Genomic DNA, 18,537 nt, shown 5'->3' on the forward strand with positions numbered 1-18,537 from the left:
AAAATAAAAAAAAACCTTAACAATACGATAGATAACAATCTAAGAATGATACCAACAAAAACAGTGATGGTATATACTATATACACTGAACCTCATTCTGTTTTGTGTCATCTCATTATGGTTCGAGGACGGCTCCTTCGGTAATTTTCCATCCCGAATTGGAGCAAGACATCTCATACCTTGTCGTGTAGGTTCTGGTGTTGGAGGCATTCTGCTCCGGACGGTCCACAACAGTTAGGTAGGCTGACTCTTTGAGAGTTGCTTCAACCACAGCACGCCGCCCATCTAGTGACACGGTGACGCTGTCAATAGTGAGGTTCAACAGACCATAGTCATAGAACCAACCCAGTTGGGCAATTTCAGCGGCACGATCTGTCCATATCTTCAACATCTCACCATCCAAAACCTGGCATCATTGGAAGGTTAAGAAAGATATTAACCATTACATTGACGACTAATTAGAAATCCTCAAAGAAAAATGCATAATCTGTAATCATGCCAGGCTGACACATAAAATCTAGTGATGAACTTCACTTTAGGCATAGTATAAACAATCTTAGTGCCTACCTTGATGCAATATACGCTTGATATTCAAACAACAAAAAGCACCCATAACAACAGACAGAACATGTCGAGAATATACCCGATTGTAAACTGGGTTAACACTAGCCCAGACAAAGAAGCTGAAACTAATAAAACAGCAGTCTGTGTGCACATGTATGCATTGCAAAAAAGCAAGCATGGGTTCCGGGATGCTTTGGTACATTTAAAACTGTTGGTGCAGAATTAGTCCCAGCCATTAATTTTTTACATTTCTAAGTCGAATCTTTTTGTAATGCTCATATACATCGATGGGAAATCTTTGTTGTGAAGCATTATAAAAAGGATAAGAAAAGAAGAAAGAATTTCTGCCATGCCCAGGAAACAATACACCCCCGCTTGTGGTTGACGAAACCACGGTTGCCAATTTCTGAGGGCACTGGATGGGTGGTTTTTCTTCTCTTTTTTTCTTTTTAACCCCCCTTTCAAGCTTTTCTCACGTGGCCAAGAATTTTTAATTTATAAGCAGTGTCAACATCTGGTGGCTAGCTCATGGAAATGATCCCTGCTAATTAACACAGAAAACAAGGAAATTGTGTTACCTCTGGCAATCTTTCTAGGCAATGATCAGGTCCAAAGGCCTGAGATTTAATGTTCTGCCATTTGCGAACTAGACCTTCTGCAATCCTTGCATCCATTTTGGGTAATTCCTCCCCAGCCTTTTCATCTCCTGAGACCCCTGCATAATTGAATGTGAAATTTAGAGCACGATGCAATGGAAATGCCTGAGATCACATCTCTGTGCATCTCATGATATCAAATATTTTGTTATATTAGAGGTTACACATTGAATCTAAATATGCAAAACCAATAGGTGTCAAGGTCTTTGGGAGTCAATTTGATACACATTTCAATAAGAAAAAAATTTCTAAGTTGTCCAACTTGGGTAAGTGTCATAATTTGAGGCCAATGGTAGTCAAGAAGTGACGCCAATTAAGTGAGATTTTGGTTCAGAATAAGAGGGCACAATCAGATCCTGGAATCTCAAATTTTCCTAGTACATCATTATATGAAAAGGAAGAGGAGACTGGATAGCCGTAAGATATACTACTATGGTTCCATGATGCGCAAATTAAGAACACTACAACAAGGAAATTACTTCGTAAATTAGGTAAGTCACACATGCATCCATTGGGTTTTGAACCCACAACCTACCCTCCATCCCACTTTTAAGGGAGGAGGAAGTATCACTTGAACTAGAGCTAATCAACAACAAAAGTATGTGATTAACCAGAAGTCCACTACATGCATAAAAATTGAATGCTACATTTGTCAATGGCTAGCTCTGACAGTTAACAAGTGGATCAAAACGTGTAATTCATAAATAACAGCAAAATTCTAACAATTAATTGGTTTACACCACAGAGATAGGTAAAAAAAAATGTAAAGCCACAATTTGAGGGGGAAAAGAAGACAAGAAAATTCACAATTTCATGAATAATATACCACATCTAAGATGTGTAAACAAAGATGCCATCTATTTTGCTGCCATCAATCCTCAGGACTAATTAAAATTAGTTCTATTTGGGGAACCAAAAATGACTTTCTGAGTATCCCCACAAACAAATGTGGGATTTATTTGAAAACTAAAAAGGTTCCATCAGAAAGACTCACCAAAAAATGGTTAAATGAAAAATTAGCACAAGAAATTCAAGCACAAAATTCTTTTAAATGTGAAACACGCAACAGTTAACTCCCATAATTTGCAAGTGAAAGTGGCATATATTGTTAGAGATATTCTCTAGATAGAGCAAAATTGCCTAAAAATTACATATAGTTCACTGTTAAAGGCTTTGTTAGATTGAGATACACTGTCAATGTATCATTATATCATACCTACACTGACACTGACATCCAATTGAGAATATATTGTTAGAGATATTCTCTAGATAGAGCAAAATTGCCTAAAAATTACATGTAGTTCACTGTTAAAGGCTTTGTTAGATTGAGACACACTGTCAATGTATCATTATATCATACCTACACTGACATCCGATGCCATCGTTGAAGGAACTTCTTTACGTAGAATGGATGAGCTGTTCCTAGCCGGTAAATACCTCAAGCCAACCAAAGTCATTAGCCCAATGACCACACCAGCACACATAATCTTCACACTTGCATCTTTAATTTTGTCAGTCATCAATTCTTCCTCAAGTATTTCACCAGAGCTATTACTTCCAGAAATCTCAGCTATATTGGCAGAATCACCTTGATCAGGTTCTCCCTGAGGCTCTTCACTTTCTATGGCAGGAACAGAGTAATTCAAGTCACCATCTTCTTGATGTTCAGTATTCTGGTCCCTTTGACCTAGAGGAAACACCTTCTGCAATGCCTGAATCGCACTAACCTTAACATGATCAAGAACTGCAGTAGCCTCAGCGCCAATCCTCACTATGGCTGCTGCTGCAGCTAAGGGTGAACCACCAACACCCTCCAGCCTTTCTAAATATCTAAGGACTTTAGGATCATCATAGTAATCACCAAGCTTGAACTGTATAGCTTTAGTGTCTCTAAATCTGGGAAAAACCACCTCCATCAACCATGTCTCCAACAGTTTACAAAGCCCAGGAAGATCCTTGTCATAATCATCCTTTGAGTTCTCCAAGATAAAGTCTACAACAGATGGATTCCTGTAAGGTGAATTATCACTGTCCAAGCCCAACCATGAACGACACTCATCAAGCTCCCCTACAAGTAGTGAACAAAGGCCCCTCTCCAACGCAAAGTCTACCTCAGGGTTTCCTCTGGGAGAATAGGCAAGGACAGCATTATCAAGAGCTGTTACCTGAGCCTGCTGAAGTTTCTCGAACAGGTTATCAGCATCTTTTATGAGATGAGGTTTTTTCCCAAAAAAGGCTTGTGCAACAAGTGCAAGTGCCACTCCATAAACTTCAAAACATTCTGCTGGCACAGTAGGTGGTGTGGCTGCATATAAATCGACCTTTCAAGGAAAAAATATTTTAAAAAAACATTCAAATTGAGATTAAGACAATTGAGTGGCAAGGATAAAATTTCACTGGCAGGAATTGAAAAAATAATCTATGGTTCTACCTGCTCAGATGTTGTCATACGCAAGAATGCCTCACTCAGGAAATCTTCACGCGTGAATCCCCCAGCAATAACAGCAGCTCCCCCTCCTCCAACAGCCCACAAAATGTTACGTACACCACGGAGACCCTCTTCCCTTCTCGACCGGTACTCATCACCAAGAGGTAAAGCTAGCAGTTCCAGAACACAACGTGGGGTGATCTCTTCCAATGTCTCATCAATCTGTGCTTGTAAATCTGGTGCAAGACTACTGGCCCCTTCCTCCTATACAGCAGTCAAGATAAATACATCATATTCTATCAAAATAACAATTCTTAGCATTTAGTGAAGATTGAATTCTGAATTTCTGATCCTTTATGTCACCATACTGAGACCTGATATTTGCAAGATTTCTCTTCCGTTCTGTTGTTTTTCTACCTCTTTTATTCCTACTTTTTTTCTTTTTTTCTTTTTTTATCCCTTATATGCATTTCAGGTACAAAAATTGCAGCATTTATTAAGTGCATCCTCTAAAGGCGACCTGTTATGATTGAAAATATGTCTGGTGTGCCCTTACATAGTTTTCTATTGAAACAATTTTAAAAGGAAATCTCATCAATTATCAGCATGTAATGCAATGGCAAAACCAATAGTGAATATTCAAGCAATTTTAATAAACCTCTAGAGGGTAAGGAATTTTCAAATAGAAGAACAAAAAGGCACATAATCAAAGTTTAAAGAAAGATGAAACGGCAAAACCAAAAAAAAAAAATATATATATTAAATTGCATTAAAACAAGTGATTCAGAGATATACCTGCAAGAGCTTCAAAGCCCTCCCTAGCACCTCGCAACCCCGAATGAAATCCGGTGGAGCCAATGCCATTGCGTCCCTCGACATGTCAACATATGCCAGTGCCAACACCAAGACGACATCTTGCTTGAACGATTTGGGCAGCCTCTCTCTAAGCAAATCCTCCCCAATTTGAATAACTAGCTCAGTCTCTCCAGCCTCTAGCAACACGCTCAAAGCCCCAGGAACCTACAAATCCATCAATGCCACCCTCATAATAGGCTAAATTTCTGTTAAAGTAATGGTTAGATGATTTAATTCACTATTTTTCATCAGCCTTTGGGGGTAATATATCATGCATCGGAGCAGTGGTTCTAGTTCAAGCACCGACTTCAATAAATAGCAGCTTTAAAGTAATGGTTAAATGATTAAATTCATCATTTTCCACCGGTTTAGGCTTTTTGGTAAGTGATAATTTATCAATTCCGATTAATCTTGTACATATTCTAAACCAAACAGAGCACAAGAGAAATTGGAAATGCGAGTACCTTGTCCCATGGGACTTGTGTGAAAATGGTTCCAAGCTCATCTTCCACGAGGCCTCGATTGTAATCTCGTCGTGAGCTAGGGTTCGTTAGGGTTTCGCAAGCGGCTTGGAGGATTTGCCTTCTACTAATCAGAGCGTCGTCGCTGAACCCGTACGGCGGGGGCTTCGAAACCCTCGCTTCGTAAGCTCTCCTAATGCCATCGCCGAGGAAATGCGACTCGGCGCCGAGGACGCGGTAGAAGTCGAGGGGGATGGACACGTGGCGGTCGTCCGGAGGAGCGAGAGGTGGTGTTGGTGGAGGAGGGAGAGTGGCCGTGGATGAGGAGAGAGATTGATCGGATGAGGGGTCGGCAAGGAATTGGAAGTCGGCGATGAGGCGGTCGGCCCATTTGCTGGCGGAACAGGTGGTGGAGAGGCTACTACTACCACTACTACAAGCACCGCCGGCGCCAGAGGAGGGGCTGAACTTGTGGAGTTTGCGAGGATGGGGCAATGAGAGTAGGAGGCTTGGAGTGGTATAGAGGCCAAGGCCAAGGGGTCTCAAGGCTTCCATTGAAGCACCAGAGAGTCAGAGACTACTGCTGTGCTTAAACCCTCTTTCCTTTCTGTCCCTGCGCAGCTGCAGAGTGCAGAGTTCTATCCGTGGAAACGCATTAAATTTTCGAGTTGTACGTATTAATTACTATAACTCTAGGAGAAAGACAACAAATCCGTTGTAGTCTAGTTGGTCAGGATATTCGGCTCTCACCCGAAAGACCCGGGTTCAAGTCCCGGCAACGGAATTTATGCACTATTTTTTTTCCTTCTATTTCAACTCTCCTCGGAGTATCATATTCAGATGATGCTATAATTACTACCAATGGACGTCAATGCGAAAGGTTGGATAAAGAGAGAATAGAGATCTCATAGTGACTGCATTTACAACTCTATTTTATTTTATTTTTTTCTATTCATATATTGAAAAAAAATAGCGGGCACCCCCAACAGGCAACAACAGAGCCCAAACGAAAAAGACAGTACAAACATACAAAAAGAAAAACAATATTCAATAGTTTTATTCAGAAATTCTAAATGAACCATAAACAAGCCAGTCATCTTTAAGAGCTGCACAAAGAGGTAATAAATGGCAAAAAGAACTCAATAAAGAGCTCCAAACAATAAAGGCAACAACCACAATAAAGTGGTGCATTGACAACTATATTTAGTTCCATGCCATCGAGTACGGGAACAAAAACTCTTACAACTAAACAGTAAATAGGTCAATGGACATTGGGTGGGCTTTCAAATTTTAGTTCAATATCTAATGCTGGATTTGGATTCCATCCAATTTGAGAAATTAGAGATTTTTCAATTGTTAATCATGACCTTTTCATTTGAAATATAATGGTCTATAAAATTATTTAAATCTCGGTAAAACAAAAGTCAGTATTTAATGCCTCGGTTATACAAAAACAGTTAGCATTTTATGGACCATTGGATTCAAAATGAAGGATTGCGATTAACAATTGGAGAATCTTCAATTTCTCCCCGATTGGAGGGGATCTCAATCCTTCCTTAAATTTTCAATTTCAATAATTAAGTTTTTAGGTTTTTTTTTTCTTTCTAATTTTAAATTGGTTATTTTGTTTTGTTTATAGTATATTTGCATTTTAAAGTAAATAATAACTATGATATATGACAGGTAGAGTTAACATGACATATCAAACAAGTGCCACATGATTTTAATTTTTTTAATTTTTTTTATTTAGCGTGATGTATCATTTATTAATTAGATGGTAAGTTGATGAATTAACCTATTTGAAAGTAGAAGAAATTCTAAGACATAATTGTCGAACTTGTAATCACATAAAAACCTAGAAACTAAATTTGATTTTTCCCAAAAATAAAAACTGTCACAACACTTGAGCAACAAATCAAATAAATGGGCATTATGATTTGCACATGTTTACCTCAATTTTGATAAAGCTATACCCTTTTTTTAGCTTTAACAAAAGGATTAGGATCTATCTTTTGCTATTATAATGCTTAATTTCAAAAGTAAATTGTATTGGACCCCCGTTCTGTCGTTCAACAACTATTTCTTGTTAGGAAATTTGATGAAATCCACGAACAATAATATAGTTTATTCAAAGTATCATTAAGGCCATAATAATAGTTTAAGAACCATATCATTATTTTACACCATTAATTATTCACTAGAACCCCATGTCATGCAAACCAACCAACTCATCCGAATTAAGTCACCATCCTGTCTGTCAGGTGAGACTATCAACCCCTCGTGACATTGGGAATTCACAAGAGTTAATGTTGTCTGTTAAAGAGCGCAGAAAGAGCAAAAGAGCCTTCTCTTGTTTTTTGTTTTTCTTTTGGGAAAAAACTTTTGGGGAAGAGGGAAGGAAACCGAAGCGACTAAAAGCGAGAGAAAAGGCACAGAGAAGCTCACACACTCACACACAAATCAACGCATATATGGCGTCGTTTCTGCCGAGCACTCTTTCCAGTCCATCTCTGCTAGCACAATCAACAACACACGCTCCCCAAGTACAACCCAACAACGCCTAAAACCCTCACGTTCACTCTCGGTCTCGCTCATCTTATTCTTTTCTCTATGGCAGTGGCAACGGCTACTTTCGTCCTTTTCTTCGTCTTCTTCACTGTGGCGTGCTTCAACGACGCCGTCTTGACCTGCGCCCAGACTCTATCAGAGATCCAAGCGCTGACGGCATTCAAGGCCAGCGTGCATGACCCGCTGGGCGCATTGGACGGATGGGATGCGTCCACGCCGGCAGCGCCGTGTGACTGGCGCGGCATTGTGTGTTACGAAAACCATGTCCGCGAGCTCCGGTTGCCACGTCTTAAACTCGGCGGCCGACTCAGTGACCGACTCGGTGACTTACGGGAGCTGAGAAAGCTCAGCCTCCACACCAACGACCTCAACGGCTCTATACCTTCCGCCCTCTCACAATGCGCTCTCCTACGCGCTATTTACCTTCACTACAACTCGCTCTCCGGCAATCTCCCACCCTCCATCTTCAACCTCACCAATCTACAAATCCTCAACGTCGCTCACAACTTTCTCTCCGGGAAGGTCCCGGACGACGTGTCGCGCGCGCAGAGCCTCAGGTATCTGGATTTATCGTCGAACGGTTTCTCCGGCGAGATGCCGTCAAACTTCTCTGTGAAGTCTCAGCTCCAGCTCATCAACTTCTCGTACAACAGGTTTTCGGGTCAGGTTCCAGCGAGAATCGGAGAGCTTCAGGAGCTTGAGTATCTCTGGCTGGACTCGAACCAGCTGTACGGCACTCTTCCCTCGGCTATCGCAAACTGTTCCTCGCTCGTACAACTCAGCGCCGAAGACAATGAGCTAAGAGGTCTCATCCCGGCGACCATTGGAGCGATTCCGAAGCTTCAGGTGCTGTCGTTGTCCCACAACGATCTCTCCGGTTCGGTCCCCACATCTCTGCTCTGCAGTAATATGGTTACGATTGTTCAGCTTGGGTTTAATGCGATCACGGGCATGGTTAAGCCGCCAAGCGGAAAATGTTTCAGCATTTTGGAGGTTTTCGACCTTAAAGAGAATCACGTACATGGTGTGTTTCCGACGTGGTTGACCAACGTGACTACGCTGAGGGTTATGGATCTTTCTGGAAACTTCTTTTCGGGTAAATTACCGGTTGAGATTGGTGGTCTTTTGAGGTTAGAAGAGCTCAGAACGGCGAATAATTCACTCATTGGTCGGATTCCTGGTGAGATTGTGAAATGTAGTTCGTTACGGGTACTTGATCTTGAAGGGAACCGGTTTTCCGGTTCGGTTCCTGGGTTTTTGGACCGACTGAGTAGCTTGAAGGTGTTATCTCTGGGTAGAAATCTGTTCTCCGGTTCGATTCCGGTGGAGCTTGGAAGGCTCTCCGAGCTCGAAATATTGAACTTGAGCAACAATATTCTCACCGGCAATGTACCGGAAGAGATAATGCATCTGAGCAACTTGAGTGCTTTGAATCTCAGTAATAACAGATTCTCCGGTGGAGTTTTGTTCAATATCGGGAATTCAAGCAACTTGCATGTTCTGAACCTGAGTCGTTGTGGGTTTTCAGGGAGTGTTCCGGCGAGCATTGGGAGTTTGATGAAGTTGACAGTTCTTGATTTGAGTAAGCAAAAGCTATCTGGGGAGTTGCCGATTGAGCTTTTTGGATTACCAAGCCTGCAAGTCGTTGCTCTAGAAGATAACCACTTATCTGGGAATGTTCCAGAAGGTTTCAGCAGCTTGGTTAGTCTACAATATCTGAACCTCACCTCCAATGCCTTCACTGGTGAGATTCCTGCAACCTATGGATTTCTTCAGTCCTTAGTTATTCTCTCCGCATCGCACAATGGTATTTCCGGTAGAGTCCCGGCAGAACTTGCTAATTGTTCTGATCTTGAAATCCTTGATTTTCGGTCTAATCGTTTGGAGGGACAAATCCCAGGTGATTTTTCTCGTCTATCTCGTTTGAAGGAGCTTGATTTGGGTGAGAATAGATTAACAGGGGAAATCCCAGATGAGCTCTCCAAATGCTCGTCTTTGACTTCTCTGTTATTGGATGCAAATCACCTTTCAGGTCACATACCAGACCCATTGTCAAAATTATCAAACCTGACAAAATTAAATCTTTCCTCAAACACCTTGAGCGGAGCCATTCCCGCAGATCTTTCACGAATTTCTGGTTTGAGATACTTGAATTTGTCTAGTAATGACCTTGAAGGCGAAATCCCAGAAATGGTGGGTTCTCAGTTCAATGATCCTTCCTTGTTTGCGATGAATAGGAAACTATGTGGAAAGCCCTTGATGAGAGAATGCGCAAATGTAAGGAGGAGAAAGAGGAAGAGGCTGATTCTATTCATTTGCGTGGCTGTAGCTGGAGCATGCCTTTTGACATTATGCTGTTGCGGCTATATATACAGCCTCTTGCGTTGGCGCAAGAAGCTTCGAGAAGCGGCATCTGGGGAGAAGAAGCGGAGCCCCGCAAGCTCAGGAGCGGAAAGGGGTAGTCGTGGAAGTGGGGAAAACGGAGGAGGACCAAAACTTGTCATGTTCAATAACAAGATAACAGTCGCAGAGACATTGGAAGCAACAAGACAATTTGACGAGGAAAATGTCCTGAGCAGGGGAAGATACGGCCTTCTATTCAAGGCATTGTTCCAAGATGGAATGGTGCTAGCAATACGTCGCCTTCCCGACGGCTCCATCGCCGAAAACACTTTCCGGAAAGAAGCAGAGTTGCTCGGCAAAGTCAAGCACAGGAACCTAACTGTTCTACGCGGCTATTACGCAGGTCCGTAAAAATTCATCTCGCTCAAAATCTTTGAATTATAATAATAATTTTATAAAAACTTTATAAAAATTAATAATTTTAATTTATATTTTGACAGGTCCGCCGGACGTGAGGCTCCTTGTATACGACTACATGCCTAATGGGAACCTTGGGACGCTTCTCCAAGAGGCGTCGTCTCACCAAGAAGGGCACGTGCTCAACTGGCCAATGCGCCACCTCATTGCACTTGGCATTGCTCGCGGGCTAGCTTTCTTGCACTCGGTCTCAATCGTCCACGGCGATGTGAAGCCGCAAAACGTCCTCTTCGATGCTGATTTCGAAGCCCATTTGTCGGAATTCGGGCTAGACCGGCTAACCATAGCAACTCCGGCGGAAGCATCCTCCTCGTCCACCCCAATCGGCTCCTTGGGGTATGTATCACCGGAAGCGGCGTTAACCGGGCAACCCACAAGAGAAGCGGACGTGTATAGCTTTGGCATCGTGTTGCTAGAGATATTAACCGGTAGAAAACCGGTTATGTTCACACAAGATGAAGACATCGTGAAGTGGGTGAAAAGGCAATTACAAAGGGGACAAATCTCGGAACTACTTGAACCCGGTTTGCTCGAGCTTGACCCGGAGTCGTCTGAGTGGGAAGAGTTCCTGTTGGGAGTGAAAGTGGCATTGCTTTGCACAGCACCTGACCCACTTGATAGACCATCAATGGCCGACATTGTTTTCATGCTTGAAGGCTGCCGGGTCGGACCCGAAATTCCTTCCTCAGCTGATCCCACCTCGCTGCCCTCACCAGTTTGAGAAACCTTTTTTTTTTTTTAATTTTTTTTTTTTTTTATGTTTAAAGCAGAATTGCTTTCTCCAAAGAAGTCATTCTTTGAAATTTGTTTATGATTTTGTGAATGTAATTTTTTTTTTTTTTTTTAATCCCCAATCAGCAATATCTTAATCTCTGATTGTGTCTTTATTCCACATTTTGCTCACCTTTCTTTATTTCTATACGACTGAAGTCCATTGTAATTGCATTAGTCACTAAATAATTTAATTTATTTGTTATATTTTTTTGATTTTTCGTAATTTATTTTATCCTCTCAAAACAAAATATTAACAAATATATCCGTAGTACGAAAAGCATTTTTTATCTATATACACATAATACACACCTTGGTGGGCTCTATACAGCTATACCCCACCAGTCAAGCTAGGATTCCGTGCTTCCATGGATGAGGGCCCCAGGAGTCATTCGCGCCAAATAGAGAAGCTATAATCGGGGGAAGCCACGTGGAGGATTCTGAAGGGAGGGAAAAGTAGCCGTTAACGTGACCTGGTCAAGACCCCAAGCGCTCATATATCATCAGCAAAAGAGGAGATGGGTTGTCAGAGGATCCCGTGAATGGTGTCGGAGGCCGGAATTTTCTTTTTTTGGAGGACTTGCCACGCTGCATTTGACCGGCACGTGGTGCCTGACTTTTACTCCCCCAAAGGATTTCAGTAGTTGTACGTGAAGCAATAATAGGGCGGCACGGAGGTTGAGTGGGGGCGTGGGTCCTACTGTATCAGCATAAAATTTAAATTCTGAAAAGGAAATAGATGAGGGACTGAGGGTGACAGTAGTTTTTTTGTCAGTGTTAGCTAAGTGAGCAGTTGTGAGTGGCGTACTGGGTCGTTGTAAATTAAATACTGTCATGGCAATCGACAAGCTACAGTGTTATACTACAAGACTTGTCATTTTCAATGTTTTCGGAGACATTATTATGGTTCACTTCTCTTCTCTGCTACCCCCGTCTGTTTTTTAGCTCCAAATTAAAAACCCATCTCCGAAATTTAGATCCACTCCCTCAAATATTTATTTTAAAAAAATAAGTCTATATATATATATACATTTTCACATTAATTGCTAATAATTTGAAAAGCTATGGTGTATTTGGATTTTTTTCGGTTAAAATTGACCGGAGATAATCCGTTTCCAATTGACGTGAATTCTAATCTCATCCAGCCTCCCTACTCATTAATACTTAACCCTTTTATTGCGAAGAAGAAAAAAATTGAAACCCATCTCTTCCCTTTTGATGAATCTTGTCGAGGAAAGACATGGTAATTATCTACCCAAAATTTGCTTTTGACAAACTCATCTTTTCGGTATGTGATTTTCACATGCATTTTTATTAAATTGATATGTAATTCTCACATGTATTTTTTGGTCTTTATAAACAATTTAATAGAGCATCTAATTCTTTAAAATTCATGTGAAAATCACATGCTCTAAAAATACATATCAATTTAATGGAGAATACATATCAATTTAATGGAGAAAAACTTTGTCCAAATTTGCCACGACACCCCTAAAGATTTTTTTAAAAAAAATTCACTGTCCATTGGCAAGCACAATTGTGCTATTCACTGGTAGGCACAATGATGAACATCAAATATCATTTTAGAGTAATATCTTTATTTGAAACTTCAAATGTTTGAAGTTTATAGGGCTTAGGTTTATTTATTGTAGAATTGACGTGGAGAGTGTGTGTTGGCGCCTCAAGATGATATGAAAAAGGTTACCTATCATTTTTTAAAATCAGAAAAAAAAAAAAAAAAAAAAATTTTTATTTGGTATGATGTGGCAATGAAACGGTTTCGTTAAGACATTTAACGGAAAATGAGTTCAGTGAGTAAAATGTTATTTTAGCTTACCCTAGGGACCTATAAATTGTTTTTTATACCACAAGCAGTAATTTATAAATTAGGCCAATGGATCAATTTTGCATTTATCCCTTAAATTTATCTCCTTAAAGTGGTCTAACAATTGAGAGGTACATAGTCAAAAGACTTTTTTTTTTTTTTTGGACATTTTTGCTTTCTTACAAAGTTTCAAGTATCTAATAAAATTTTTAAATTGATTTATTATTAAATAAAAAAATTTCTATGTAAACTTTTATATATACTTAAATTGCTCTCTCTCTCTCTCTCTCTCTCTATATATATATATATATATATAGTTGTTGTTACATATTTTAATTGGATAAAATATATAATTGCATGGATTTTAAAATATGCAGACTAGTTGAAGATAACTTAATAGATTAATGTTAGGTATGACAAAATAAATTATAATTTATATTTAATTGGTCTCCCATTCTTTTTTCCATTCAGATCAAGAATTGGGAAGATCCCCCTTTAGCCCTTTTCTTAATTTAGAAAAAGAAAAAAAAATTGTAAATTACATTAATATGTTTTAAACAATAATTTAATTGTTTATAATTGTTTAAAAAATTGATTAATTTTTCAATCAATTTTTGTTTAATTTTATTTTTTAAACTTGACCCCTGAACCAAAATCTTGGTTGTAAGGGGAAAAAAATAAAATGTTTAAACCCTAGCTAAGATGCAAAAGAGTATTTAACCCAGATTTGGCTATGATATACGCGCGCGTGGATCAGATCAATATCAAACGGCTTGAGTCGGCCAGTATACCCTAACTGCTTCATTTTGTGGAACCATTTCTCAGTATTATATATGTATATCACCCCCGCTTTGCATACTATTCCATAATAACCATGCATGTGTTGAACAGCGGTCTCACCTGGTTCTGCTGAGCTGCCTTGTGCAAAATGGAGTTGGCTTTTTCCACGTCCCCTGATGCCAAATAGAGCCTCACTAGCTAGTGCATCCCAAGTGAAGGGGCCGATCCAACACCCGCTATCTCCCATCTGCTTCACCAAATCCTTCCCCTTGGTCACAGGCTTAATTATGGTTAACATAAACTTCCAGAAGTACATAGTAATGCCTTGAAGACAGTTTCTTCCACTTCTGAAGCATCATTTCAAAGATTGCTTCTGCGTTTTCTACTTTGTATACCAGCAGAGCACTCCCTCAACGATGGATCCAATTCGCATTCCTTCCAAATTCTAGCTTCATTATCAGAATGACCGAGAGAAGCATAGAAAAGAAGCAATGCTTACTTTCATTCAACTCTCCTTCTTCAATTTCCTTTAGGACAGTTAGAGCTTTATCTTTTAACCCCCCTATATATATATATATAGTGTCTAGCCATTGTAGCCAGAACATTGATCATGTCAGGTAGCACTCCTTCAGCCTTCATAGTCTCAAACAATTGCTTCATCCCTACAATGTCATTGGATGCACCTTTGATGTCTATTAGGAGCCTATATGTAAGAAGAGATGGCTTGACATTTTCTTTCCCCGTTAACAACAAGATATCGGCTACGTACCCTTTTCTTGTCAAGCTTCTTGTAGAGAGTGATCATTTGATTGCAGGCATAAACTGTGAAGGGAAACCCCAGATCCCTCATTTTCTTGAACAGGGCCTCGATCTGCTTTCCTCATGTTACGAACATGGACAAAGCCAGCTAGGAGGGCTCCGTATACTAGTTCACTTCTAAAGGACTTTGGAATATCTTCAATGTAACTCTCTGCCCTTTGGATACCTTGCATTTTAACAATCAAATCAAGGCGACGAGCATGGTGTACGTTTCAGTAAGGTCGACTTTCTTAGTAGCATCCAACCACTCTGAGAACTGCACAACAAATTATATTTTGATTTAAAGTCTGAATTGCAATCAAACATTAATCCCAACTACACAGGACAGGGTCAGCTATATGAATCTTTTTCCACCATATCTGGCCTTAAATTTCAATATACTCTCTCTTATCATAAGTGCACTTAACAAGGTGTATCTACAACTTCCGCGGTGCAATATATTTTACACCCAGGGTAATAATCCAACTCAAACTTTTCAAATGTGGGTCCAAATGATGATTGGATTAATGAAACAAATGAATGAGAGAAAGAGTATTTGCATCACATATAGGGACCAACAAGAGAGAGGCCTCACATTCATTACACAGTTTATAAAATATCTAATTTGAATCAATGCTAGCATACTACCTACCAAGTTGATAGACATCATTACGATAAACATTGACAAACTTATAAAAGACATCTTCATTTCAACTTTAGATGTACAAAAATGTCACAGGCAAAGTGCAGGCAAAGTGCAAGCAAACATATGCATTTTAACAAAACCATGAGACAAGTATTTACATAATCTATGTGAAAACAAAAAATGCTAAACAGTGTAAATTTTTATTCGAGGAAATATTAAGAATAGGTACCTGTAATGCCTTGCCATGCATCCAACACTTCCGAAGGTCAATTATAATTCTAGAAACCCTTAATGGATCCAAATCATTCCCTTCCTCAGTCCACTTATTAAGAACACTGGCAACAGAGTGGCTTGGAGCATCCATTATAGCCTTGCACAACCCTAAATCCTTTTCCTTGTCAGAATCTTTACCACCCACAACTTTCTCAGAATCAGATAAATCATCATCAAGAAATCCCGGTTCTGAACCTACTTCTTCCCCATCTTCTTCCTCAGCATTATTTTCCTCAATTACATCAGATTCCAAAAACCCGTACTCCACATCCGGGTTCTCACCACTACTTGTTGCATCTGCCTGTGAACAAAGACTACGACTAACCACAAAGCTTCTATCAAGAACAGCTGTGTGGTGAAACACATTCACTGAAAGGACTCTAGTAGATATTAATTCTGCAGGACAGCACATAATAGCTCTGTCTCCTCTCACATTACTCGAAGTGTCTGGTTTAACATAAAAAACCCCTTGAAGCCTCAAGGCCATACCCTTGTTTCCTATGAATAAAAGAACGAGATTCAACAAATTTAGACAGCTAAAGAAGTAAAATTATCATGACAGAAGGTGCAACTGTATTAAATCTCTCAGGAATAACAGGGGTATCTGTCAAAGCTACCACAAACAGCATAACCAGCGATCATTATTCGACAGATAAAAAGTAAAAATAGTTCGAGGTGATGATAATTGGCTCTCGAAATCATTGCAGGTTGAACATTTTATGTAGATTATATGCTCAATTTTAAAATCTTAATGGGCAAATGGCACGACCTCAATAACTCATTACCTCAGAAAGGCAAAGCCGTGGGACAGGATTTTAAGCAGCTCATGCACAGGGTAAGAAGAAAAATCAATGGACAAGGCTATTGTTTATAGTATGGTTCCAAAGAGTGTATTCACGAAAAAAGATAAACCATATTTCACCTTATAATTTTCTGAGGAGTAAAATTAGATTCCCACAAATGGTTCAGAATTGCTGCTTTTCATGATGCTCTGAACTGGACAAGCGACTCAGACATGGTTGACTCTGCTTGAAATCCAGCAGGTCCAACTAAAATCAAGTGTTGAACGTGCTTCGGATGCTATACATATGAAGAAAAAAATGACATCAGAAATGGTACTATTATACTAATCCTGGAATTCAAACGCTTACTGGAGAAATGATCACCTTAAGAGCATATTTAGCTGCAACATACCCTCCAAATGAATGTCCAAGCAATATAAAGTTGCTGAGGTTTTCGGCTTTTCGCCATTCCTCATAAGAATCAATGAACCATGCGTCAGTTTCTGCATTACCAATTGCAAGTTTAAGACAAAATCAATATAGATTGCATTGTTTATGTACTATCTTATCTCATCTTTAAAAATAAGCAGTACATAGTGGATTCTGCTTTAAATGTAAAATAGACCTGAGGGCTGTATAAAAATTGATACATAGTCATGACATAATACTACCTTCAGTGTTTTTGCATTTAAAGTCCGGCCTGTTTGATCCACCCCAGCTCCAAATAGAATTGATCAAGGGGAGATGATGTGATCGGTGGAGGTGGGAATCCAGCGGAGGACAGTGAGCCACAACGACCTCGATTTTGCTGATGTCACGGTGGCCGCAGCAGACGATCCCATCTCAGCGTTCCTGATCTCCTCCGCCATTCCCTTTGACCACCGAATGCGAGCCAGACTCATACGGATATTGAATTTTCTGCTTTTGCTACAACTTTCACGCTGTACATATATATATAAACGTACGAGCCAGACTCGTACGTTTAGTCAGCTCTTGACTGGCCAGCTCGGGAAGAGAGGATGATGCCAACAATGAGGCCATAGAATAACTTTATAAATGAGCATTCCATAGATTCATACATGAATTTGAAACCCACCAAGTATGAAGTGATATCAGACTTGAAAGTTTACCAGTATCTACAACTTCCACTATCAATTATCAAGTATTCAATTCTGTACAATTGAGTGTAAAGTTAAGACAGAAAATAATGATCTAGAAACATAGTTCCCCATCCCAACTTACAACATTAAACCAGTATACTATTGTAGCTATATATAGACCTGTGCAGCAAACCTGAAGTAAACCTTCACTGCTTGTCTCGTATAGGTTCACTGAGCTTGAATAAGCCTAAATATATTTCCTTGGTTTCTACATGACAATATCTTTTTATCATATTTATTTTAACTCTTTTTTTTTTCTTTTGGAGGGGGAGGGGGACTTGATACAGACAGAATGGAAGAGAACAAAACCACTCACATCTTGAAATCATTAGAATAGAAGAGCTGGAGATAAGGCTCTGCTGATAATGTCAAGATGGCACTAGTTTTTCAACAAAAGTGATCAGCAGAATTTTTGATCTAGCAATAAACTGCTTCCGAATTAACCAACTTGAATATGTTATTTTATGAAAGCCAGTCATATTTCACAGCGCATAGAGGGCCAGTGCTTCGGCTAAATTTAGAGCTTGTCAAAGAATAACTCTTTCATTTGTAAAGTGTAGTCTATAGACTTAATCACAAGTTTATGCATGTCTGTTCTCTTTATTTCAAAGTCTAAACTTTTAGATTGGGTAACCAAAATCAGGCATGTTAGTTGATAGTTGAAGGAAAGTTTATAAACTACATGAATGAGGAGGCCCTTCACTCTCCATGAACAAACTTACAGAAACTTTAAAGTTTTGCAAGTTAACTTTCATTCTGGGTAGGAAATATAGAAATTCATAATCAAATGGAAAAATAAAATAATAGCGGAATTTAAATAAAAGAGACACAGATTTTTACGTGGTTCGGTCAACGACCTACATCCACAGATAAAGCCCATAGGGCTACATTAAGCTCTTATTGAAATGAATTGTTTACAATACATATATAATGCTCTATTTGTAGAGCTTACACATAAATGTAATCTTAATCAAATCCCTTAATTTAGGGTGATCAAATCATAATCAAACCCTTAAATTAGGCTAATCTAATCTTCATCAATCATAATCAAATCCCTAACTTTAGGGTCATTCAAATATACTCTAACATCCTCCCTCAAACTCAAGGTGGAAGATCCTGAAACCTTGAGTTTGACTACCTTTTTTTTTTT

The 18,537-nt window shown here is 39.5% G+C and overlaps 2 protein-coding genes, 1 non-coding gene and 2 pseudogenes across 3 annotated transcripts; 2 read left to right on the forward strand and 3 right to left on the reverse strand.

The window, feature by feature from the left end:
- Positions 1-4: 4 nt before the first annotated feature.
- Positions 5-5,564, reverse strand: LOC132189084 (protein ACCUMULATION AND REPLICATION OF CHLOROPLASTS 6, chloroplastic). Its single transcript, XM_059603592.1, has 6 exons — positions 4,968-5,564; positions 4,444-4,668; positions 3,652-3,912; positions 2,581-3,541; positions 1,143-1,279; positions 5-406 (listed from the first exon to the last, which is right to left on the reverse strand). The coding sequence occupies exons 1-6, from the start codon at positions 5,517-5,519 to the stop codon at positions 116-118; spliced, it is 2,427 nt and encodes an 808-aa protein (XP_059459575.1). The 5' UTR covers positions 5,520-5,564; the 3' UTR covers positions 5-115.
- Positions 5,565-5,675: 111 nt separating this feature from the next.
- Positions 5,676-5,748, forward strand: TRNAE-CUC (transfer RNA glutamic acid (anticodon CUC)). Its single transcript has one exon. It is a non-coding gene; the product is annotated as a tRNA-Glu (tRNA).
- Positions 5,749-7,343: 1,595 nt separating this feature from the next.
- On the forward strand, positions 7,344-11,076 carry LOC132190165 (probable LRR receptor-like serine/threonine-protein kinase At4g36180). Its single transcript, XM_059605067.1, has 2 exons — positions 7,344-10,278; positions 10,376-11,076. The coding sequence occupies exons 1-2, from the start codon at positions 7,575-7,577 to the stop codon at positions 11,071-11,073; spliced, it is 3,402 nt and encodes a 1,133-aa protein (XP_059461050.1). The 5' UTR covers positions 7,344-7,574; the 3' UTR covers positions 11,074-11,076.
- Positions 11,077-13,645: 2,569 nt separating this feature from the next.
- On the reverse strand, positions 13,646-16,087 carry LOC132191049 (pentatricopeptide repeat-containing protein At1g80270, mitochondrial-like; annotated as a pseudogene).
- A 276-nt stretch (positions 16,088-16,363) lies between these two features.
- On the reverse strand, positions 16,364-17,096 carry LOC132191051 (1-acylglycerol-3-phosphate O-acyltransferase-like; annotated as a pseudogene).
- Positions 17,097-18,537: the final 1,441 nt, after the last annotated feature.

This window comes from Corylus avellana, chromosome ca8 (genome assembly GCF_901000735.1).
Source record: "Corylus avellana chromosome ca8, CavTom2PMs-1.0".
NCBI classification, from domain to species: Eukaryota; Viridiplantae; Streptophyta; class Magnoliopsida; order Fagales; family Betulaceae; genus Corylus; species Corylus avellana.